Below are 24,392 nucleotides of genomic sequence, written 5' to 3' on the forward strand. Positions count from 1 at the left end.
AATAAAAAAAAAAAAAAAAAAAAAAAAAAAAAAAAAAAAAAAAACTATGAAAACAAATTCCTTTAAGCTAATGAACTTCTATGACTGTAATGAGATAAGTAAAACATGCAATCATTTAGTGTTTTTTTTGCATTTTTTTTTTTTTTTTTGTTTAGGCGCTCTTAATACTAAAAATTTGGAAGTGATTTGTACCACCTTGAAGATTATACAACAATTGGTTCTATCATCAGACTCGGTAGGCCCGGCATTAGTACCTTTCTATCGGCAATTGCTACCCATGTTTAATGCTTATAAAGTGAAAAATTGTAAGTTTTTTCGCCTTAACGATTAAAACGGCAAACAATTCTATATCGGATTTATAAACGATTTTTTTATTTTTATAAAGTAAATTGTGGTGACGAAATTGATTATTCACAAAAGAATAATTTAAATGTCGGCGATTTAATTGATGAAACGTTACAAGTATTAGAGCTGCATGGCGGTGAAGATGCTTTCATTAATATTAAGTACATGGTCCCTACTTATGAATCCTGTTACTTGAATTAAGTTTATCTTAAGAGCAGCAGCAGCAGCAGCAGCAGCAGCAGCACGCGAAAATAAAATATAAAACTTACGCTCACCTAGCATGTTACATTTATATAGTTTAAGAACTATTCGCTTAAATCGCTAAAGCTCAAAACTTCACCTCAATCAATATTCACGTTCTATTCACTCATGCTCGTTGAATTTTAATTAATTGTTACGATAAGTTTAATTGTAGTTCAGACTGAATGCCTTGTTGTTTTAATGAAAGATTATTGCTATGTTTATTATTATTATAATTCATTTATTTAATTTTTATTAAAATAGAAACAACGAAAACAAATAAGTGATTGATTGAATGGAAGATTTGTTTCTAATTTATTTATGTTTTTACAATTTTTTTTTTTTTTTTTTTTTTTTTTTTTTTTAAAAAATTTTTTTTAAAAAGTTTTGTAAAAAATTTAAAAATTTTTTTACAATTTTTTTTATTTTTTTTTTTTTTTTGATTTTACATAAGTTTGATGAAAAGGTATTGCAAAAATTACATAATGTTTGTATCCATTGATGAGATTTTTAATTGTCGTTAGCACTCGTTTGATCGTTGATCGTGGCTGAGCCCATCGCAGCTGTAGTATAGGCAATGGGCTGAGAACAGGCAGTCATTCTGCAAAATAAATATAAAACGAAATGAAAATAAATGAAAAAAATTTATGCTTTATTATAATAATACAAGTAATATAAGTGAAAGAAGGAGGCACCAAAGGATCACGATAAGTCATAAATCTTTTGGCCATTGGAAGCACTGTGCAGGACAACCGTAAGCAAAAAGGTTCATCAAACCTTCCGCCATAGCACATAAACTACACGAACTAGGAGGAAGCGATCTATTGGAAGCACTGTGCAGGACAACCGTAAGCAAAAAGATTCATCAAATCTTCCGCCATAGCCGGGAAAACAGGAGTATCTTCAATACCGATCCATGCAGTTTCTGCCAGGGGACGAGTAATGCGTCCCCTCATATTTTGTAGAAATGTGAGGCCATCTGCAGAATCAAGTACCAAGTGTTTGGCGAGCACTTGATAACGCCAGACGCGGCTTGATCCTCCAAAGGAAAGAAGGTGACGAGATCCATAAAATTGAAGGCATAGGAACATGGCCGAGTCACAGTACGGATTGCAATTAATAATAATAAAAAAAAGTCTAGTTAAATATATTTTAAATCTAATTTATAAACAATAAGATTAATTTTGGGATCGGCAAAGCAAACTATGGCAGAAGCCACTATAACAACTCACTGGAAATATTATTTAAAAAATTGGTAAAAAGTAAACAATATTTCTGCCATCCATAATTAGAAGAGTGAACATATAACGGCATCAAAATTTAAAATCGTTATTTGATAATAATAATATTCGTTTAGCCATTGCAGGCCCTCCAGTTCTCAAATTCGATCTAAAATCGACAATTTTGTTGGCTTTTTCTTAATTCTTGTAACAACGAGATTTCCAACAATCGATGACAAACGTACTGGAGAACAAAACTAAATCGACTCAGACCCTTTCTTTCTCATCGGCCAGCTGCTGGCAACTTAGATAAAATCAAGGCTCTCATCGAGGCTTTAAATAATCGAAGACGAACGTATGGGAAGGTTAAACTAAATTCACTCACAACCCTTCTCGTCGATCAGCTGCCAGCAAGTCTGATAAAGTCAAGGCATTAATCGACTATGGATTTCTAATAATCGATGACAAACGTACCTGAGGTCTAAACTAAATCTAAATCGATTCAGAACCTTTCTCGGCTAGCTGCCAATAAGTCAGATAAACTCAAGGCTCTCATCGACTTGGAACATCTAGTTAAGTACTAACAAAATTACACTGATTGATTAATCGTTTCCAGATATTACAATAATAATATAATAAATATAAATATAATAAAAAAAGGTTCTATTTTTACAACAAACTTATACATATATTTCCTACGTGGAATTGTGAATACATTCTATAATGTATTTCATAAGACTGGTCATGGATGTTAAATTCATCTTTGTATCAAATTAGCACAAAATACATATATAAGATTATTGGTTAATCGAATTATACGTAAACTTACTTTGACTGCTGCTCATAGTCATTATCATTAAATACGTTGTTTTTGATGTTATGAGGCGAATAGCGATTGTAAATACTCCAAATAGAATTCATTAGCTTTTCATTGTATTTAAAGGGATTATATTCCATAACTAAAAAAAAAAAAAATTCAAAAGAAAAAATTATGAAAAAGGGAATGACTACGCGCACGTCTTATATTTCACAAAATGTGAAAATTTTTATGTAAAAAATTGTTTGCAGTAAGGGAAATTCATGTTTGCAATTCTAAATGGTAGCGGAAACTTCGGTGCAGAAACTTCTAAGCAAACTTACGTTTTTTGTTGCCACTTAAATTTTCGATTTCCTTATTATCAGCGTTTGTACGACGTCGTGAAATAGTCAGATCATATTCGCGCATTTTACAAGCGGCAAAGGCTCCTTGAGGTAAAGCAGACATATTCAAGCAATCTACGGAAAAAATATATATGTTGGTTTGGTTTCTCGATCAATTTCATTAATTTTTATATGGGAAATGATTTCGAACTTTGAGAAATTCAATAGATTGATTTTTTAATACTAAGTCTCGTAGCTCTAATTTGGTCGATTGGCTAAGAATAATCCATGAAATCGGAATATCAAAAATCGCTTCGGATCAAAATTGTTTTGAAATACACTTGAGGTTTCCTGCTGTCATATTTAGGAGCTAACGCTAATCAAAGTTGAAAAAATTAATAGCTTAACCAAATTGAAAGTAAGTAAGCGTGAAGCATGCCTTGCAATCGGGCATGCATTGATAGGACGTTCGGTGAAGATCATACGAATGCAGCCAAAGGCAGGTAGGTAGAATTTTGACAATAGTTTTGACCAAGGGAAAGCTGATTGAAGAAATTCGTTTATCATCATACATAAACTAATCAGTGAAGTATTCTTCATGTAGCTTTTATTATTGAAATGGTTTCTCATCAAGCAAGAAGATATCTGCTTGTACACGAAGCGAGCCACTGACAGATGACTGACAGTTTTCTCACAAACATGAGTAGATCTAAAATGTCTGGCATTGATGTTTCATAGGTAAATTGTTAATGGCATCAGACGATGTGCCAGTGAAACTTACGCACTTTAGCCACTATGTTTGTTTACATTTAGTGCATTTATTAGGAGATCGTCTATATGCAATTTATCACTTTATTGCAACCATGCTCTATTAGAGGCGTTTAATTCATTATTTTTGAATATTACGGAATCTTTCCTAAATAGGTCCTTTTTTTTTTGAAAGAAGTTGACGTGAAATGAGAATTTAAGGTTAGGCCGAGCTAAACATTTATTGATTTTTTTGTATTGCGAAATGATTCTCTTAGATTTCTTCTTGTTCTTCATATCAAGAATTTCTTATTCACTTATTCACTTTTTACAGATTAGCTTTTAATTAATTAATCTCAATTTATAATTATTTACGCATTTACCTTTGCATAGATCAAACACATCAAATTGCTGACAGTTCTTATCAATTTTCAATTGTTTGTGATTATTTAAAAGATTAAAATAATCTATTGCTGCCAAGATTTTATCACAGAATTCTATTCTTAAACTTTTCGAAGACAGCATTCATAAAATATTCACTTAGGGATATTTTTTTTAATAATATTTATCTGAGTGAATTTATTTACATTAAAACCGAGACGGCGATTTTTTAATTAAACGTTAGAAGCGTTGATTAAACACAAGACGATTGATAAGCTTCCCAAAAAGACCTCCATATATATATATATATATATACATGCATATATACGTAAAATAAAACAAAATAATAAATAAAAAACACTGAAACGAAAGCTCTATTTAGAGATAATGCATGAGCAATTAGAGACGTTCAATGTTCATTAAAGAGAAGAAAATTGAACTATTCTAAGCATTTAAATTGCTTTTGTTAGGCTTCTATTGTATCTGTAACAAAGGAGATTTGGTGGGCTTGAAGCAAAAAAAAAAAAAAGAAGGTTGCAAATTTGGGTTATCAATAACTAAAAATGACAGACAGACAGATTTGTTTATTTCATTTGGAATATTTGCCGCCTAGTGTCTAGGTTTAAAAGATAGTTTCCAGGCTGCTTTTCTTAACATCCCTTAATAATTAAAAGAGAAAAAAACAAGAAAAGAAAACATAGTTACATTATCGCAAACCGAGACAATGCCTTGATCGAATCGAAAAAGTACATCGGTATTATTTTTACATAAAAGCTTAAGTTTGATAGATACTGTTGTCAAATTCTACATGGTTTCAACTTTTAGCTATTGTAGGAGCATTTGGTAGCGATCAATCTTGTCTTAAAACTTATGCTAACATATACATGGTAGTACTTTGCCATTGCGCCACATCACTAGTCATCACAAGAGCTCGTGACTGATTTCTCTTGTCAAGGGTCTTGGGACTTTTCATCAATTTTCATTTTCCAAAACAACAGTCACAATACAACACTGCAATTTTAATTTTGTTATAACACAGAGTTGTTATGTTACGAATATAACATAGAAAATTATGAATCTTATTATAACACAGAACTGTTAAGTTATGAATGCAACATAAAAGAAGTGCTTATCACTGCTTTGCGACTTTTATCGTCTGTGTGACGTGTAAAAGGACTAGCACTTTCGCTCAACATGAACATTTTTTAAATTAATTTAATTACCAGGAAGGATATTTTGCTTGGCAAGTGAAATGTAAATTCTGAGCAACAATTTAGTACACTAATTGAAAACCAGTTTCGTGCACCACTATTTTTGCCACAAATTTAAATAAAATTTCACATCGCTAACTTGCTTTTGTTTCGATTCGTGCTGTCGTAAACTCGTTTGGAATATATGGTAATAAATCAAACTATCTCAAGGCGGATAGACGCAAACATTAAATCTGTTTAGAAATGTATTCCTAAAATTGTTCTGTAACGACTACTATAATAAACAGTGGGTCCTGTTTCCTCTTTGTGACATATTGTATAAATATGAAATACAAAATAACATCGATCTTATGAGGGCGGCGTGAGAATTGAATAGTTTCTATAACTCCTTGTTGGAAATATGCAGCAAGGTTGAAGACCAGCTCAAGAAAAGTTAGCAAATACGATGTTATCTAAATGCATGGATTATTAAATGGAAAAGTGTTTTAGGTAAGGATACGTAGATATTTTAGATAGAGGGAAGTCAAAACTATCGAATTCTAGAGTTATCTACCCTGGTATTTTCTAATTTTTTATCATTTTTATTAGTACAAGTCAAAATTTTGCAACCACTTAATATGGAGATCAAAATGTAGTTGCTGGAAGCTATAACAGGCACGAGGATGCTGCTTGTAATGTACTGCTCCAAATTTCTCGAAAATAACGTGACGACAATAAAAGAAAATAAGTACATATTATAATAGATTTTTAAATGAAAAAAGGTGGTCTAATTACTCACTTTGGTTACTGCGATTTTTAGAATTAATTTTTAGCTCCTTTAAAAGTGAATCATTCTAGGAGTGAAAAAGTTTTTTTAATTACACAGGCCTAGAATCAGTGTTGTCAGTGTTGTAAATTCACTAACCTGTTAACCAAAAGTAAAAGAAGGAAAAAAAGAGCTGCTGTACAGTGTCATTTATACGATGCATTTAGATTAATCGGGTAACTATGTAAAAATGCTAAAAGTACGCACGTGGAGCATGCCCGGTTACTAAATGAAACAATGTAATTTGTTATAGCTAATAGAAATTATTATCGAACAGGTGCTTATAAGAAATAACATTCGTGTGATATAGTAAAAATTAAAGTAGCAAATGTAGACGCGTAATTATGTTTAGTACGAGTTTTGGTTTTCTGTAAACACGGCAACATTGTTTCAACATATTTTTGTTAGTCGATGTTTGCTTGCCACACACGGAAAAGACGCAAGTTGAATTGCATATTTGCGTAGTGTATTAGAGGGAAAAGTAAAATTTTCTGTAAATGTTTGTTCAAAGAAGATAATTTCCTAAAAGGAGAATTCCCAATGTAAAATTTGAAATTGAAAGCATATTTTGGATATGATTTTATAAAATTTATGTGAGTAGTCGAAATTTTCATTTCTATAACTAGTTTAAATGTGGGTGAAAAAGAAAGGGAAACTAGAAATAAAATAGTATCTAAAACAACTTTTCAGGTATTTATTGCGAAGAAAGCAAAACGCAAAAAATAAATTAAGAAGGCGCCACCGTAAATTTATACAACACTTCGGTTATAATCATATAAAATAAACGAATGCAAGATGAGTTCCTATTCGCATGCCGATCCCATCGCCTTGAGTTTCAATGAGACATGCCTTCGCATGTCGGATATACAATTACTGCAAGGACCCCATTGGTTAAATGATCAAATTATATCGTTTTACTACGAGTACCTGGAGCATGTGAAATACAAAAATAATCCGGATTTGTTGTTTGTGCCGCCAGAGGTGGCCCAATGTATGAAATTAACAGATGATGGCGAGTTGGAAACTCTATTTAATCAATTGGAAGCGCCGAAAAAACCTTTCATATTTTTTGTTCTGAACGATAATGATAGTACACATGCCGGTGGTACGCATTGGTCCTTGTTAGTGTTTTCAAGGCCGGAGAAGACTTTCTTTCATTTCGATAGCTGGGGCAGTAGCAACACACAGGCTTCCCATCAATTTGTGCAGCGTATCAAGGACGCCTTAAATTGTCGCAATTGCCATGTAAAGGCAATACGATGCCTTCAGCAGGCCAATGGATACGATTGCGGCATACATGTAATCTGCATGACCGATAATATCGCGGACAATGTGAATCGTTACGAATGCGTAGAAGGTGTAGGGCCTTTACATCACGATATAATCAGTGCAAAACGATCGGATTTACTCAAATTAATACAGTCGCTGGGCGGCAAAATTTAAAATTTTTACGTTAATATAATTTTCCATATTTATCGCTATATCACTACCTCTTAATACACAAACTCACTGCTCGCACCATGTTCTGCTTTATTTTCTTCTTTATTTTTTTTTACCAGACGTAAGTTGATGTATGTGTTCTAGCATTTAAATTTCATTTTTTGTTAGTAACGCCGGTAATTTTTTAAAGAAAAAAAAAAGAAATGAAACTTCCATCAAAGGGAAGAGGGAGTGAAATGTATTTCTTTAAAAAAGAAAATGTTTATCATTCACATAACTTAGGGTAACCAACTCCAAATTATATGAACGAAGAAAATGTTTAGCTTACTTTTTGTTTGCTTGTATAACTCACACTTAAGTTTATGAATTACTTAATTTATTTTCAAATATTATTTTTCCTTTCTTTTTCTATCTATGTTTTTTTTTTTTGAATGATATTTTGAAAGCAATGAATTTGATTTTTTAGCTTTACGTTTTTTTTTTTTCTTGTACTTGGCTTTTTGAAAAGAATTTTTCCATAAGTTAGAAATTTTTGTATCCACCACGCCAAGGAAGATTTGTTGTAAAATTTGTAATGTTTATAAATTTTAGCAATCTTACTCAATAAGCTAAAATCCGATTTTCAGCTTGTCTGCTGTTGTTGTTGTAAATTATGGATTTAAAGAGATTGAATATTCTTAACAATAACTAAAAGACTGATGAAGCGTTAATATCTGGCAAATAAAATTTTGGTCTGCCCGATTAAATAAATATAACTACTATTCAAAATCCAAGTGGTGGATATTCGAAATTCGTTTTCGAACGAATATGATACCACTTCCCATTTTTTCAAGTCTAATTAGAAAGTATATATATAAAATGAAGTATATTGAAATCTTTAGTATGATAAACTCATATGCATACAATATATAAATATATGCATATACATATACATATATATGTATATAATATCAGCTTCATTTGAAATGAAATAAAACAATATTAAATATAAGCTTATATTATTAATTATTTATCAATGTTATATATAATTAGTGTAGTTCTCGGGAATCGAACCCTTTTAGTTATGCGATTGTGGAGCACAATATCTGTACTCTCGTTTTTATTTCAGAGGTTACAGGAACAAAAACGACTGTTGCTGATCAAAATAGGCACAAACTTACCATATTTATTATATTCAAGAATTTTGAATTGGAAAACATTATGACAAATGTACCGTATTTTTCGGACTTTAAGGTGCATTTTAAATTTGTAAAATGATTTTCAGAAATACAAAATTTTAATGTTACTTTCGGAACAAAGTGTTAGGTGTTTGCAAAAATTTTGATCATTTTTTCACTTGAAAAAGACACTTATTGCGGAATATATATTAATCAAAATATTCCCATCAGTTTCGACAAGATTTTATAATATTTTTAGCAACGTGGCGATATCAAGTCGAAAAAACTTATATTGACTTGGCAGCGATCAACCCACTGACCCGTTTTCGCACTTCAACTTTGCGGACCTGCGTGCCGGTCAAGCCATGCTGCGCTAATCTGAAGAAGTGGTAACCAGGAGGCGCCATGTCTGGAGAGTGCGCTGGGTGTGGCAAAACTTCCCATTCGAGCAGCAACAGTGTATCCTGGACAACTCTTGCAACAAGTGACCAAAAAAAGGGCATTTTCAGTCAACGCGAGGCGTCACTTTTAAACCGTTGAAACCAAAACCGACAATTGGAATGTAATGGAGCAGTGTGACCGTGTTTGGTGGGCTTCGGCAGCAGTTGTCTTCAAAAAAACAACAAAAGTAATGAATTTGAAGGAAGAGGAATTTTGACTGCTCTATGATTAGCATCGACGTAGGCTGAATATATCAATAATATTAAATGGAAAACTGGTAATTTGTGCGGAGGGAGATCAAAACCATCGAATTCGACCCTTGTGTACAATGGTATTTCATATTTTTATTTATCATTTTTAATTGCGAAAGTCATGGATCAAAATTGTTGCAAATTTCTAATATATTGATAAGGCGTGTTCATACGTGAAGTTGAATTTCCATGTGCAAATATTTCTCTCTTTTCGTCGATATTGTCGTTGTTTTCAAAATGCTAACAGACTAGTGGACTAGCACTGTTCAATATCATTTTAAACTTATTTTCTGCAACTAAAGTGAACAGATTTCCATTAAAAACGGGAAAGTCTATCGTTACATCTTAAAGACGTAAATAGTCGTGCCGGATATGTCACCATTTTGAACGCTTTAATTCGGAAATCAAATTTAACAAGTCAGAAAGTTATATTCGACCGAATATATATGGGACCGAATCTCGTATATCCATTATAATGCTTTTCGCATTCTACTCTCCAAGTTCTTTTATTTGATACCCATATCGCTCGTATTATTAAGAAAAAATTAATCACGGTATCTACCATATTTATTTTAACATTAACCCATTTTTAACCAGATACTATATCTCCATTTGAGAAGTGTACAAAATAGTTTTAAACATTGTTTTATTTGCCTTGTGATAAATAAGCATAAAATCTCAAAAAAATGGAAAAAGTAAAATTTAGTTAGTCGCAACTTTGCGTGGGCATGGCCAATTGATTCCATTTACAGACCTAAAAATTAGACCGCTTCGTAAATGTGACAAATTTTAGCCTTCTAACTTTAATAATTTCGGAGGAACGAGCAAAAATCCAAAAATTTTTGTTTAAAAAAAAAACTGAGTCGCCTTCAGTTTATGCTCCATTGCACGCTTTTGTTCTAACCAAATTGTCCCATTTTCAATGCCAACCTGCGTGCAGAAAGTTCCAATGTTTCTATTAAATATGAAATCGATACCTTCATATTTGCCACCGGAATTGTGCAAAACCACACCCACCAAACAGACACATAAACGGATGGATCAAATTTGAATATCACGCTGAACAAAAGGAATATACCCCCCATCTTACAGTAACGGTTATAAAAATGGGAAATAAATTCAGCTGCTAGAAGGCATATTTAAAATGCAATTTCCATTCCAGTATATTTTTATACTATGCATAAAATATCAATTTGAAAACGAATAAAATTGAGGATAAGAATAATAGCCGTCCGGTGAAAAATACAAAGCACATTAATAAATAAAAAAAAAAAGGTCTTATTTGTTGTTCGTTGGGAAGCAAAAATTCTGGATTGGACAGCCTACTTACACATAACACTATACTTGAACTTATTGAAATAAATTAATTATTGAGTGATGAGTTCGGTAAAGTAAGCCATGCATTAATCATTTCGATGAGAAATCAATTGAGAGATAATTCTTTTAGAACGTGTAATTTATATATGAACGGTTTAACAATTAATTAGTTGGCGAATAAAAGGAGATCTTGTATTGCAGTTCTTCTATTAATCGCTGATTTCTGGTCGCACCCAACCGCCAAAAGCTCGTTCCAATTCCTCAGCCACCGCCAAGCACAGACGATCCTGATTGCAATTTGCAATTATTTGTACACCAATAGGCAGTCCTTCACTACCCAATTTGCCCAGTGGCACCGAAGTGACCGGTAAGCCTAAAATATTAACTATTCCGGCATACGAGAAATCATAGGGTCGAAAGATGGGTTCTATATGGTAAGGAGCTACGGTCGGATGGGTGGGATAAATAAGGACACCATCATTGCTGAGTAAATTTGCTACATCTGTTCTTAGTTTGTTACGTTTGCTGACTAATTCACAATATTTTGGCGAACCATACCGGCATTGGGTTTTCTCCACTATAGCGATAAGTAAACCAATAAAAGTGTGTTCACCTCCAAACAACAATTTTAGCATTTCTATGTAAGGGTTAATAGGATTTTTTAGATTGCCTAGTAGATGAACGTGTCCATAGCCGGAATCATTTTTCATACTAGCGGCCCACATCGCGGCCGAGTGGCGAAATTCCTTTAGTTGTATTTTTTCAACGGGACTATTAAACTTTTTTCTCAAATGGTTTGCCACGCGATTAATCCCGTCAACTATATCACGATCCACTTTTGATACATTACGTCCGCCGCCATCGTTCTCTTGATAAAAGTATTTCAATTTACTCAAATCAACAGGTTCATCTAGATTTAATTGCTCGGCTTTTTCTCCAGCTATAATCTTTAAAATCGGTCTTAAATCTTCAGCATGACGAACCATTGGTCCTATACCTAAAAATGAATATTGTTCTTCGGTAAAGGGTTGTGGGAATTGCCCCTTATTGGAAACCACGTTTTTGCTGGGCTTATGGCCAAAGATGCCGTTAAAAAAAGCAGGCATACGTATGGAACCCCCTATATCTGATCCTAGACCGAGGGGTGAAGCGGCAGCAGCCTGCATGCAGCCCTCACCACCGCTTGAACCACCCGCTATACGACTGGTGTCGTACGGATTGTTAGTACGGCCATGTACGAGATTATTACTTTCCCACCACATGCATAACTCCGACACATTGGTCAAAGCGAATGGTATAGCTCCTGCGTTACGCATTAAAGCAATTGTATCGGCATCCTTAGGAGCGCGATAATTACGCCTGCTATATAAACCGGATGTGTTTAGCATACCTTAATAATAAAAAAAAAAAGAAAAAAAGGATAAATAATCCAAAACAAAATCTTATTTATAGATTGTTCGCTCACCTCTCACGTGTATGCAATCTTTTGTGGAAATGGCCACACCTAGAAAAGGCTTTTCCTCTGCTAGCTGCTCTTCAGTATATTTACGGGATCTTATCAAATCATCTGCAGCTTTCGCCTCTAACAAAGCGTCTTTAAAACGTTGATCTACCATGCAGTTCAACAAAGGATTTACGTCGTTTATACGTTTGATAAACGCTTTCGTAACCTGGACGCTGGACAGCTAATATAAAAAGCAAATATAGATAACTTTGTTACGTTTCAAAAAATTTTGTATTTTTTGTAATTAAGCACTCACTTCCCGTTTGCGTATTTTTTTAGCCAAAGACGTAGCCGATTCTAACAATATGGGATCGGTGATGACCGGCATTCTGTCACCCTTTGTACCATTAAGCAAACGAAAACCAATTCTCACAATTTTTTTACAAATATGAGAAATCCAGTTGCCAATCGTCACGAAAGCAGTATATGCTGCATTTATTTTATCAACGTTACGGGGGATATATATTTTAAAAAAGTTGTCCCGAATTATTTGTCCTATGTTCGTCTTTATTTTACCATTATTACTATTTAGATTAATATTTGTAGAGGAGTTTGTAAATGAACATCTGCGAAAACGAAAACAATTTGATTTCTTTGGGAAAGTATTTTGAAATTGCAGTTGCCTTCCAACGCTACCTATTAAACGTATTCAAGATTTGTATCGAATATCTTTTTATACGATTCCCTATTTTCCGCTAATTCGGTATCTAATGCATCTTTGGTTTAGAATTCAAATTTTTCAAAGCTATGATTTCTTCAATAATCGGAGTGAGTTTGTGAATTTTCTTGTGCCACTTTTTCCTTCTTCGAATTTGAATTCGCGATGCGAATGCATTTTTGTTTCGCGAATGCAGCGTTCTAGCTTTAAGGTTAAGATTAGGAAAAGGGAAATCTTCTTCTTCTATTTTCTAATCTATCTTAAGAGATAAGTTAGAACAGCAACTTGCCAGAAAGATCGAGAAAGAAAAGAGAACAGACGGAACAGATTTTAATACTTAAGCTTTTTCAAATTTTAGATTCTTACTCTTTGTAAAAATTACTTAATTTCTATCCTCTGCAATTGCAGTACTCAGTCAGCCTGCTTCTTCCAAAGCCGACCGGCGAGAACTCGATTCGCTTGGGCAGACTGGCAAACTGGCCAAGTGACAAAACTTACCTATGAAAAAACTTTACGACTTGTCGACCTATTAGGAATTGCTTAAGGTATACCCTTCGAATTACGTCCGCACTGCGAGAGAACATATTAAAACCGGCCCGCAGCAATTTTGTTAATCTTTATGTTGCGTGCAGATTAGTTCCCATTCAGCTATTTTTACAAATTTTTGAAAAATTTTCTTTGTGACATAAGTCCAAAAATAATACACAAATTTTTTAATTGAAAAGGGTGATGAATAAATAAATAACTAAGAAAATGAGAAACTGTTAAACGGCTTGCTTGTTGAATTTTTCCGGGCAAGTATTCAGGCTAACTTATATAAAGTTCCATCAAAATAAGGAAAATCATGATTCAGCATTCCTTTTTCCCGTAGCTTCTTTTTCTTCCATATCGTTTGGGGGAAAGCATGCCAGTTTAGGTCGGCTCTTTGACAGCAAAGCATCTCGCGAGAACTAGAGAAGCTTATAACTTTGTCGATTTTAAAGCCTGACTGATTCGACGTTAGAAAGACCATATTTCTGCGCTGTGAAGGCAACTATAGAAGGTGGTAGTTAGTAAAAATGAAAAGACTTAGTCGACTTAGTCGGAATCCCGGTAATTCTATTCACGACATTTAATTACAAGGTAGGGTGAAGTGAACGCGGCGTATATATCGATCATCCAGCGAGTCGTCCATATGCTTGCCCTTTACTTATTTAATATTTTATACGACGACATGTGTATAGGTAAAGTATTTTCTCTTCACACACACACACTTGTTGGGACTTGCCTTGACTCGGATCTTTTATCAAGGGGAAAATACAAGAGACAGCTGAAAGCTACTAAATTTTGATAATGTTATCGTAAAAAAAATTGGAAAACCCATTTGCTTTTTGTGATAGTGGTCGGAACCGTTTAAATTGCTTTTCAAACTTAACCCAATAAATCCTTTAAACAAGTTATCTAACAACAGAGTTTCTTGTGCAGCTGTATGAGCCTTGCAAATATTCGCAGTATATTTTAGTCTAATTTTTCTCCAAAATTCTTGAATTTTTTTAGGTTAAGGTCGACTTCGATTATATATGTTGTTAGCTCAATTATATATTTTGTTATCCTAAATCCAGTTTATTCCAATTAATGGATTTTCCTAAATAATAAATTCCCTAGAGAGAGAAAACCCAAGTGCACATTCGCGGCGCGTCATGCAACTGCCGGCCGAAGAAAACGATTAACGGGAAAGCAGATTAACGGATTAAAATTAAGCCATGAACTTAGGTAATAGTAATGTGCTTGTAAAAATATACATAAAGAGACTATTTGCGGGAGGCAGTGTCAGTCGGACAAGAACCTTTGAGTCGAAAAAGAATATTAGAGTTCAGAAGTCGAAAGTATTGCCAAAGTAAAATGTGAACAGACCTCCCCTGACACAAATTGATTGTAAATAAGAGAGTAGTGTAGTGAAAACGTGCAAGTATGTGTGTTTCTCTTAAAAAAAATGTCCTCGATCCAGTGATGCGAACCGTATTCGTGAAAAGCGAATTTCGTAACAACATATGTATGCATGGATATATATTTCTCATTTCAATTTTCCCGACGATGAAAACGAAAATAAGATACCGACCGGCGATCGAACAAATTTGAGCTAATGTAAAGTGTAGCCCTATAAGCGCTTAGAAGAGCTGCTCAATACGACATAATCAAAAAGTCTTGGTATTCTTTATAGAAATCATGGATGAACGGCGAGCAAAGTCCGCTTATTATATTCTCTGTCTCGAAAAAGATATAAAAAGTTTTCCTGCATAACTTCGATCGCTAACAAGTTCTGAATGGAGGTACCAGCGTCCGCCTCTCAATCTCCGTAGAGTATGTTTACTCGTAATCACAAGAATTGAACAAAAAAAAAATTAACCTAACCGCATATATTAGTTTGGGGAAAAAGAAAACCATTATTTTTTCGGTAGATGGCTACACTGTTAGATTTCTCGTAAAGTATCGATCAAAAAATTTCAGATTTATGCTCTTTGGAAAGGTGACATTTCGCAGTAAAAAAAATTCTTTTGCTGTTTTTTGTTTGGTGCATTCAGTTGTGAGTTACAGCTTGTTAAAAATGGAAGTGAACAAAGAGAAAATTCGGTACATTTTACAATATTTCTTTGGCAAAGGCGAAAATGCAAGCCAGGCGGCTAAAATTGTGAATGGTGTTTATGGTTCCGATACTGTAACAGCCAATTATGTGCAATTTTGGTTTCGTAGATTCCGTTCAGGAATTTTTGATGTTAAAGATGCACCTCGCACAGGTAGGCCGGTCGTCGAAAATGTCGATAAAATCGGAGAAATGATCAAAGTTGACCGGCATGTTAGCAGTGGTAACATCGCCCAGGAGCTAAAAATCGACCATAAAAGAGGTTTAAACCATTTACACAAAGCTGGATTCAAAAAGAAGCTCGATGTTTGGGTGAAACGGTTGGTGACTGGAGATGAGAAATGGATAACATACGATAACCCTGTGCGAAAACGATCGTGGTCAAAGAGCGGTGAAGCACCTCAAATGGCCAGGAAGGTTTTGCTATGCATTTGGTGAGACTGGAAGGGGATTATTTATTATGAGTTGCTTCCATATGGCCAAACGCTAAATTCTGATCTCTACTGTCAACAACTGGACCGTTTGAAGATAGCGATTGACCAGAAACGGCCAGAATTGGCCAACAGGACAGGTGTCGTGTTCCACCAGGACAACGCTAGCCCACACACATCTACAGTGACTCGGCAGAAACTTCGAGAGCTTGGTTGGGAAGTTTTAATGCATCCGCCATACAGTCCGGACTTGGCACCAAGCGATTATCATTTTTTTCTTGCATTGCAAAATTTCTTTAATGATAAAAAATTGGAATCTAGGGAGGATTGTGAAAATCGACTACTAGAGTTTTTTGCAAATAAAGACCACGACTTTTATGAGAGAGGCATTTAGAAGTTACCTTTAAAATGGCAACAAATCATACAACAAAACGGTGCATATTTGACCCAAATCGGACAATCCGAAGCACGTTAAATAAAGTCCTGAAGTTCATATAAAAATAATGGATTTCTTTTTCCCCAAACTAATATTTTATTTTAAATTTACGGGCCAAGTATTCGATCGATCTAAAAAATTGAAATTTTCAATATATTTTCGTTATCGATACTGTACGGCGGCTTGAAATGGTGTGCAACTATTACCTCTTGGAACCATTTAATAGTTTAGGATGCATTTGCATGTTTATGTGTCCGATCAGCCTCACAATAAATCCCGAGACGAGTGCAATTTTCTTAGTTGATTTTCTATTAAAATTTCAATAGACGCAACTTATTGATTGAAGTTTCAACCTTGAATTTTTCTCTTAATAAAGAAATAATGTTTTTTAATTGCAATATCAGCTCAGAAAACCCTCTTATTATTATTAATTGTACATTTAATTATACATAAATATCTATGCATCTTTGTGTTTGTATAACATTAAATACTTGTTTAATATAAAAAGATCTACAAAATATACGGTATATCGGTTATTAGGTTTCTTCCTCTAAATGCTTATTTGTGGTCGAACCCAACCCCCAAAGGCTTTTTCTAATTCCTCTGCAACTGCCAAACATAAACGATCCTGATTGCAATTGGCAATTATTTGTACACCAATCGGCAGTCCTTCACTACCCAACTTGCCCAGGGGCACAGAAGTCGCTGGAAAGCCTAAAACATTAACAATGCCGGTATACGAAAAATTAATAGCTCGAAATAGCGGTTCAATATGGTAGGGTGCTACGGTGGGATGAGTGGGATATATAAGGACACCATTATTGCCAAGTAGTTCTTCCATGTCTGCTCTTAATTTGTTGCGTTTTTTAACTAAATGATGATATTTAGGCGAACCATATTGACATTGAGCTTTATCCAACATGGCGGTAAGTAAACCGATAAAGGTATGTTTAGCGCCAAAAAACCATTTAAGCATCTCTGTGTAAGGATTTATGGAGGTCTTTAGGTTACCTAGTTGACGTTCAAATCCGTACCCGGAATCATCTTTCATGTTAGCGAACCATAAAGCAGCCGATTGGCGAAATTCCTCTATCTGCATTTGTTTTACAGGTACATTAAATTTGGTTTTCAAATGTTTCACAATACGATGAATGCCATCAACAATATCATGATCGACTTCCGACACATAACGTCCGCCGCCATCGTTCTCTTGATAAAAGTATTTCAATTTGCTCAAATCAACAGGTTCATCTAGATTTAATTGCTCGGCTTTTTCTCCAGCTATGATCTTTAAAATCGGTCTTAAATCTTCAGCATGACGAACCATTGGTCCTATACCTAAAAATGAATATTGTTCTTCGGTGAAGGGCTGTGGGAATTGCCCCTTATTGGAAACCACGTTTTTGCTGGGCTTATGGCCAAAGATGCCGTTAAAAAAAGCAGGCATACGTATGGAACCCCCTATATCTGATCCTAGGCCGAGGGGTGAAGCGGCGGCAGCCTGCATGCAGCCCTCGCCACCACTTGAGCCACCAACAATACGATTGGTATCGTACGGATTGCGTGTACGGCCGTGAACGACATTATTACTTTCCCACCACATGCATACCTCCGACACATTGGTCAAAGCGAATGGTATAGCTCCTGCGTTACGCATTAAAGCAATCGCATCAGCATCCTCTGAGGCGCGATAATCGCGTCTGCTGTATAAACCGGATGTGTTTAGCATACCTTCAGTAAAACAAATAAAAATTGAAAGTGCACCATTAGTTATGGAATGTGTTTCATACCTTTAACAGCTATACAATCTTTAGTAGAAATAGCCACGCCCAAAAACGGTTTCTCTATGGCTAATTGTTTTTCCGTATATTTTCCCGATTTTATCAAATCATCAGCAGCTTTCGCCTCTAACAAAGCATCTTTGAAACGTTCATCTACCATACAGTTCAATAAAGGATTTACATCGTATATACGTTTGATAAACGCTTCCATAACCTGAACGCTGGTTAGCTAATATAATGCAAACATAGACAGATAATTATTCTCAGTTTGATGCGTTACATAAATATATAAAATTCATAAATAAACACTCACTTCCTGTTTACGGATTTTTTTAGCCAAAGACGAAGCCGATTCCAATAATATGGGATCTGAAATGTCCGGCATTTTTTCACCCTTCTTCCCGTAGATTAACTGAAAGGCGAAGCGGACAATCATGCTACAAACATGAAATGCCCAATTGCTAATCTTCATGCAAATCGTTGGTGCTCGCGGATCTTTCAACGTGCCCTCCCGTGAGGTGTCCATAGTTTTCGTTGACGGCGGGAATAATTTCTTTAAAAATGTTCTTCTGGAATGATTGATTGTCTTAATTGTTCTACTTCAAATATACTTCCGCATCTATATAGTGTTTTTTGGCGCGTTTATATTTTGTGGCCATCAATAGATTGCAAAGATAAATCTGAAAAAAAAATACTTCTCTTCATTTTCTTAATTACAGCAAACGCCGAGCTGAGCTTTGCCGGATTACGTAAATTTGTTTGTTGTTGTACAAGCAATATTTACACATTGCATTGTACGACAATGCCTTTGCTACCTAAGTATCATGCGCATGCGTCTATGACAAACTTAAGAGTTTTTATGCGTAGAACACAAACAGATCGGTCTGCTAACGATCACATGCTCTAGGTGATCTTACACTGACCTGCAATTTCTTTACGTTATTATATTGTATACTTTGTATACCTCAGCTAAACGGGGACTAAATTAAGCTTAACGACCTTGTTAAAGGCTTTCGAATATAGAATGCAAATACAATCGTATTTTTCCTTTGATCTTACTGGGAATTGGGTCACTCACGGATAAGTCAAAGTGGAAACTAAGTTGGAGAAAATAGTACGTTAATCATATATACAGTGAATCGCATTGGTATTGGATTTTCTCGCTCGACAAAAACTAAACGCTCGTTAAACTTAATCCATTGCCCAAACAGGGCGAGCATGGCAATGGTCATGTTACAGTTTGGGTGTTGCGTTGGAGCGAATGGAGTCAGAAAATTGTTGTTTGTGGATGGCATTCTCAACAAGGGGGGTTACTTAAATATATTAAAAGAAAATTTGAAAGAAAATAGGGATAAACTTTGTATTTTGGAAACATTCGAGTCCTACCAAGATGACGACCTGAAGCATAATTCAAAAATAACTCTTATATAACTGCCCGAAGGTGCTTCATCCCCTACCCCACTCAGCAGGCATGAATCCCATCAAAAATATGTAGATTGACTTAGACCGACTTGTACGAAAACACTCAATCCGTTCCGTTCAAGAACTGAAAAGCAGACTATAGAGGAATGGAGTGAAAGCCCTTTTCCCTACACAAGGAAAATTCTATAAAATAAGTCAAAACGTTTAAATGACCTTATTAGGCGAAAAGGATACCCCTCCCAAATATTAATTTTTAATAATATGCTGTTTTTTTCTACGTATCCTTCCTCATATGAAAAAACGCAATATTAATGACGCTATATTTTTGAAGTTGTTGAAGTTATTTACTGTCACTGAAGAAGTATTTTGTTTGTCTTTTTTTCATATTTTAATATGTATTCCCTACATTCAGTACAAAATAGTAAAATTAAGTTTTATGTCTGAACAATGGTTTAACAAGCCAGCCCGATATTAATGAAACTTACTACCTACATATATATATATATATATATATATATATATATACATATATATATATAATCATATATATATCAACAAAGTGTTGTTCAGTTTAATTATTGGATTTTATAGTAATGCATATATGGCCTTGGTTGCAACTAACTCTTATGTATAAATGATATGTAGTTTCGTAATAAAAAAAATTGTAAATTATCAAAATATATATAAGTGTAAACAAATTGTATATAGTGCGTACGTGTGTATATTATTAATACAGTAAAAACATTTTTGTTGTGACGCACATGTACATCAAATCGGGAATTATAATTAACATTAACACACAACGATGCATATCAATATATCTGTTGGAAGCTTAATTCAATATCTTTACCAGAAGTCGCCTGACGTAATCTTCACACCACATCTTTCAAATTAAAAATTAAAGCATTACGATTAAACAAGGTCGTCCATTCAATACCCTAAACCACGTTTCTATACTAATATAAAAATTTGAACCCTGAGAGCACATAACGACTTGATCGTCATGAAAGTTCGTATTATCAATATATCTTAAAAAAATAGATGCACACAGTCCAAACTTACCAAACTAAACTTATAAGTCAAATCATCGCTTTGTGAATATTTTCATCATAAAATTACGAAATCAAGAGCTTTCGCCATATGAAAGCTTATTTTCTCCAATATCTACTGCTATTATATTGCAAGGAGTTAGAAAAATGCGATTTTGCATCGATATTTGTCAAGAAATATTAAAAATGGGAAATCTTTTTCGAATGTTGAGTTTTTCAAAAAGTCGACAGAGGAGACGGTATGTTGTAAATATGATAATGGTCCGACCTAATCTATTGTATATTTACTCTTGGAGATCTAAGATAATAATATACTTTAGCTAGTCCGTACATAAAGCCCATAATATGTAGTGAATATCATTACTGTTTGTTGTTATCTTTTTTAAATTATTTTTAATTTCGATTTTTTTCGTTCGTTCTCTTTTACTTTTTACGTACAACAATTTTTCCATTGTTTATAAATTCCCAATATAGTTTTTCTCATATTATTTGTTTTGTTCGTTCATTTTCGTTTGGGTAAGGCAGAATATAAAAAGAACGATGGGAAGAAACGTCTAAAAGATAACTACAACAAAAAAACTAAAAAGAAAAAGACGACATAAAACGGGAAAGAAAACTATAAAGAAAGATCAGTAAGTACATAAAGGAATACGAAATTATATTACGATAATGTTACTATATATATGTACGGGAAGCCCCCCGTGTAACGTCTAAAATAATTATTCCTGAAACAAAGTCACGATATGTGAATGTCTGCGGGGCAAAAAAGAGGAAACTAAATGCAAATAATTCTCTTTTCGATATATTATATGTATCCTCCATACTACGTAATTATTATAACACAATTAATTCCGTTCTTGTTTTTAATAGAAGAAAGCAAAAGTATTATCCATATCAAATAATGTTTTCTTAACGATAATTGCTAAATACCGTTAACATATTCTTTTCTTTTCAAGCCTCTAAAGTATTATCATTCGATACGTTTTGTAAAAAGCACTTTATTTTAGTGCGGTCGCTCTTACCAGAAGGACCTTTGCAAATTTTTACACATAAGAGAAGTCAATTTTTCTGAATATCCTCCCTAACTCTGAGACTCTTAGACTGTTACGGAGTTCCATTAGAACAATTCTCCCGTTGTAGGCTTTCGTGTTTAATTAATCCCAGCTCCTATATATAGCATATACAAAAGGATAATTCTTTTGGGGAGTGAATGAATCACATGCATCATCCATTATTGCTTCAAATCCAATGCCAACATTATATGAAATCCAGTTGCACCTGTTGATGTCAGTTGTTTAATAATTTGGTGGGTTAAAATCTTTCGGATAATTGTTAGCTTGAATTTCAAAATAGCGATCGTTTTTTCTTTTGTTCAACAAAAAATTTGCCCTTTGCTGGCATGAAAGAGATTAAAAAAGACTTTTTGTATGGTTCACAGCAGTTGTCAATATTTTTTTTTTTTTTTAATTTTACATTAAATCACTCATTTATGTTTAAATTCAGAAATTTTTTCATCACTATGTAAGTCTACCATGCGATTGGCAAAAGCACACAAATTTTTACCGTCTTTTTAAATTTTGAATGAAATTAATTAATGTAATGAAAATTAACTATTGAATAAAAGTTTGACATAATCTTCTAACATGGACGTTGGACTGTTGAGATAAATATGCGTATACATATTACAGCATAAATATTTATATCAATTTTGTTATGATTCAGCCAAACTCGGTTTACTCAGTTTACAGTTTCATGCAATGAGTTTCATATTCAGTTATCGGGTTCCAGCAGAGACTTAAAAAATTATTCAGCCCATATCTCTTGCGAGAATTGAAAAAAAAAAACTTTTAAAACAGAATATAATCGCTTTTTAGAACTTATTTGTCGTTACAAAGCCATTTGTAATTATATTTATTAAATTAAAAATAGTTTATTTTCTCAATCATTTATTGACGCTTATTTACCTATTATTCCTTACATATTACTTGACACAATGACGACGAAATGATTCACATCAACACACAATAACTTGTAGGAGTATTATAAGTACATACTATAAGCGCATACGGGTAAATATTTACCGTAGAGAATATTATATTCATTCATTTGAAAAGTAAATTTACGAATTAATTTTCCATTCATACATTCACATTCACTCTGTAAAAAGCAGCAAGCAGTCCATGTCCATGTCTCATCATCGCTTTATATTTACATCAAAAAACATTTTATATGCGCATTTTTAAATACATGTTTGCACATATCATACATTTACATCACACAACTATATTATTTCTTTATTATCAGTAATTTTCAAAATATTTTTCTTTTTTCGTTAAAAAAATTGCATATTCTTTCCTTAATAGCTTAGTTGTGTCTTGATTTTATCTTATTTTAATTTTCTTACTATAAGAAGTGTAATCACGTATTACAAATAAAATAAAAGAACACATATATGGAGATACACAAAGACGCGCACAAACAAGTGTTTAGCAACTCAAATGTGATTTATCTTAAAACTTACATTATTCTTAACTGAACAGCTCAAACAGCTCAAACAATTCAAACAATACTAAAAAATATTATCCAATGGCTCCACATATATACATATACAAGCGGTCAGTAAACAAGTTTTCTTAGTATCTTTACAATCATTTCCGTAATTACGAGAAAAACTAACATTTACTTTTTGTTTATATGCATGTAAGAAACCATATGTTTTTGACATCAAAAAGTAATGTAGATACGTAAGAGTAAAATTTAACGGTTATCTAAAATCTACGTTTGCAATTCTATCAAATAATAAACATTTCAATATGGCAACTCTCTTTTTTTTGCAATTTAATTTTTTTAGTGTCTTAATATGAAAAAACTCTATTATTTCCTCCCTATAACAATTAATATTGTGAAAATGTTACGGTTTGGCAAAATAAAAATTTTTTATTTTAAAGATTTCTCGACATACTCGGAATGCGTCTTCATCATCAGAATGTTTAAACGTTATCTTTGACTGTAATGGTTCAGTTTAGTCTTTAGATGATTAGCCCATGTTGCTGGGCAGCTTCTAACTTTATCAGGAATTACGTTAAAAACGTTTGGTCAGCGACGTTTCTTCTTGAAACGCTGAAAAAGGTCTGTGTTGTAGGAAATCGGTGAAGTTCTCGCGTACCTTCGACAAAAACGATAAGTATGATTTTTTCTCTAAAGTCCGTTTCTACTCACATCGCCACTATTTAAAGGCACCATCAAAATTTAACTTCAAATAAACAATCCATGGCACTTTTTACGTCAGGATCATGTTCCTGACTTCACCGAAAGAAATCCAAAACCAATTCTTCCGAACAATTCTGGAAATATTAGAAAACTTTTGAAAAATGAAAGGAATAGCAATATCCGCAAGAAAACTGCAAAAGCAAACATCAGAAAGTTATACAGAAACTTAAAGAAAGTAAGAATCGAATTAACGAGCTAAAAATTAAATCGATTCAATGCGCCTGAATAACCGAATGGGCAAAGGTTTTCGACTAACAACTCAGTTATCATGGGTTGAAATTTTGCGGTCAAATTTTTAATTAAGCTGATAGCCTTAGATGCCAGTGCTTTAATCTGACAATAAACTACATTAATAATAATAATACCAAACTAATTTAATGTTCAAGAAACTAAAAAAAACTGACTACTAAGAGTTAGAAAACGTTAACAAATTTGATATAGGAATCGTCAGAATGTTTGCAAAACCAACGGAATTTAATAGCCTTGCTACTGAAATGAGCAAGATTTCAAACCAACTGAGATTAAT

General features: G+C 33.6%; 6 protein-coding genes across 11 annotated transcripts in view; 3 read left to right on the top strand and 3 right to left on the bottom strand.

The window, feature by feature from the left end:
* Nucleotides 1-546, top strand: part of LOC119636714 (parkin coregulated gene protein homolog) — a 2,938-nt gene extending 2,392 nt beyond the window's left edge. For both annotated transcript variants that reach the window (XM_038032275.1, XM_038032276.1), the window contains exons 4-5: nt 156-305; nt 386-546. In XM_038032275.1, the coding sequence (XP_037888203.1) occupies nt 156-305; nt 386-546 (311 nt within the window). The remainder of the gene's footprint in view (nt 1-155; nt 306-385) is intronic.
* A 478-nt stretch (nt 547-1,024) lies between these two features.
* Nucleotides 1,025-4,345, bottom strand: LOC119636430. Of its 3 annotated transcripts, XR_005247141.1 has the most exons (6): nt 4,076-4,345; nt 2,946-3,080; nt 2,635-2,764; nt 2,280-2,385; nt 1,253-2,221; nt 1,099-1,186 (listed from the first exon to the last, which is right to left on the bottom strand). XR_005247141.1 is itself a non-coding variant. In XM_038031760.1 (4 exons), the coding sequence occupies exons 1-4, from the start codon at nt 4,215-4,217 to the stop codon at nt 1,096-1,098; spliced, it is 498 nt and encodes a 165-aa protein (XP_037887688.1). In that variant the 5' UTR covers nt 4,218-4,345; the 3' UTR covers nt 1,025-1,095. The 3 variants fall into 3 exon arrangements, 1 of the variants encoding a protein (XP_037887688.1); XR_005247140.1 differs by having other exon boundaries at nt 1,253-2,385; XM_038031760.1 differs by lacking the exons at nt 1,253-2,221; nt 2,280-2,385 and having other exon boundaries at nt 1,025-1,186.
* Nucleotides 4,346-6,508: 2,163 nt separating this feature from the next.
* On the top strand, nt 6,509-7,570 carry LOC119636517 (sentrin-specific protease 8). 2 transcript variants are annotated; one of them, XM_038031904.1, is made up of 2 exons: nt 6,509-6,682; nt 6,760-7,570. In XM_038031904.1, the coding sequence occupies exon 2, from the start codon at nt 6,885-6,887 to the stop codon at nt 7,530-7,532; it is 648 nt and encodes a 215-aa protein (XP_037887832.1). In that variant the 5' UTR covers nt 6,509-6,682; nt 6,760-6,884; the 3' UTR covers nt 7,533-7,570. The 2 variants fall into 2 exon arrangements, with proteins under 2 accessions (XP_037887832.1, XP_037887831.1); XM_038031903.1 differs by having other exon boundaries at nt 6,780-7,570.
* A 2,818-nt stretch (nt 7,571-10,388) lies between these two features.
* Nucleotides 10,389-12,527, bottom strand: LOC119636325 (fatty-acid amide hydrolase 2-like). The gene is made up of 3 exons (XM_038031628.1): nt 12,456-12,527; nt 12,161-12,380; nt 10,389-12,085 (listed from the first exon to the last, which is right to left on the bottom strand). Exons 1-3 carry the CDS (start codon nt 12,525-12,527, stop codon nt 10,905-10,907), a joined length of 1,473 nt encoding a protein of 490 aa, XP_037887556.1. The 3' UTR covers nt 10,389-10,904.
* A 4,108-nt stretch (nt 12,528-16,635) lies between these two features.
* On the bottom strand, nt 16,636-23,205 carry LOC119636132 (fatty-acid amide hydrolase 2-A-like). Of its 2 annotated transcripts, none has more exons than XM_038031303.1 (4): nt 23,118-23,205; nt 18,439-18,805; nt 18,135-18,354; nt 16,636-18,075 (listed from the first exon to the last, which is right to left on the bottom strand). In XM_038031303.1, exons 2-4 carry the CDS (start codon nt 18,649-18,651, stop codon nt 16,895-16,897), a joined length of 1,614 nt encoding a protein of 537 aa, XP_037887231.1. In that variant the 5' UTR covers nt 18,652-18,805; nt 23,118-23,205; the 3' UTR covers nt 16,636-16,894. The 2 variants fall into 2 exon arrangements, with proteins under 2 accessions (XP_037887231.1, XP_037887232.1); XM_038031304.1 differs by lacking the exon at nt 23,118-23,205 and adding an exon at nt 22,561-22,948.
* Nucleotides 23,199-24,392, top strand: part of LOC119636131 (cytochrome b5 reductase 4) — a 7,811-nt gene continuing 6,617 nt past the window's right edge. The window contains exon 1 of the mRNA XM_038031302.1: nt 23,199-23,211. The gene's annotated coding sequence lies outside the window, so the exon portion shown is untranslated. The remainder of the gene's footprint in view (nt 23,212-24,392) is intronic.

This window comes from Glossina fuscipes, unplaced genomic scaffold (assembly GCF_014805625.2).
Source record: "Glossina fuscipes isolate IAEA_lab_2018 unplaced genomic scaffold, Yale_Gfus_2 28, whole genome shotgun sequence".
NCBI classification, from domain to species: domain Eukaryota; kingdom Metazoa; phylum Arthropoda; class Insecta; order Diptera; family Glossinidae; genus Glossina; species Glossina fuscipes.

What these genes read in the sequence shown, in the direction of transcription:
- LOC119636430 (XM_038031760.1), bottom strand. Translation starts at nt 4,217, where the DNA reads ATGCTGTCTTCGAAAAGTTTAAGAATAGAATTCTGTGATAAAATCTTG. An exon ending in TGTGTTTGATCTATGCAAAG is followed by an intron (nt 3,081 to 4,075) that starts GTAAATGCGTAA and finishes TTTTTTCCGTAG; the next exon opens with ATTGCTTGAATATGTCTGCT. An exon ending in TTTAAGTGGCAACAAAAAAC is followed by an intron (nt 2,765 to 2,945) that starts GTAAGTTTGCTT and finishes TTTTTTTTTTAG; the next exon opens with TTATGGAATATAATCCCTTT.
- LOC119636517 (XM_038031904.1), top strand. Translation starts at nt 6,885, where the DNA reads ATGAGTTCCTATTCGCATGCCGATCCCATCGCCTTGAGTTTCAATGAG.
- LOC119636325 (XM_038031628.1), bottom strand. Translation starts at nt 12,527, where the DNA reads ATGCCGGTCATCACCGATCCCATATTGTTAGAATCGGCTACGTCTTTG. An exon ending in AAAAAATACGCAAACGGGAA is followed by an intron (nt 12,381 to 12,455) that starts GTGAGTGCTTAA and finishes TTTTTATATTAG; the next exon opens with CTGTCCAGCGTCCAGGTTAC. An exon ending in AGATTGCATACACGTGAGAG is followed by an intron (nt 12,086 to 12,160) that starts GTGAGCGAACAA and finishes TTTATTATTAAG; the next exon opens with GTATGCTAAACACATCCGGT.
- LOC119636132 (XM_038031303.1), bottom strand. Translation starts at nt 18,651, where the DNA reads ATGGACACCTCACGGGAGGGCACGTTGAAAGATCCGCGAGCACCAACG. An exon ending in AAAAAATCCGTAAACAGGAA is followed by an intron (nt 18,355 to 18,438) that starts GTGAGTGTTTAT and finishes GCATTATATTAG; the next exon opens with CTAACCAGCGTTCAGGTTAT. An exon ending in AGATTGTATAGCTGTTAAAG is followed by an intron (nt 18,076 to 18,134) that starts GTATGAAACACA and finishes GTTTTACTGAAG; the next exon opens with GTATGCTAAACACATCCGGT.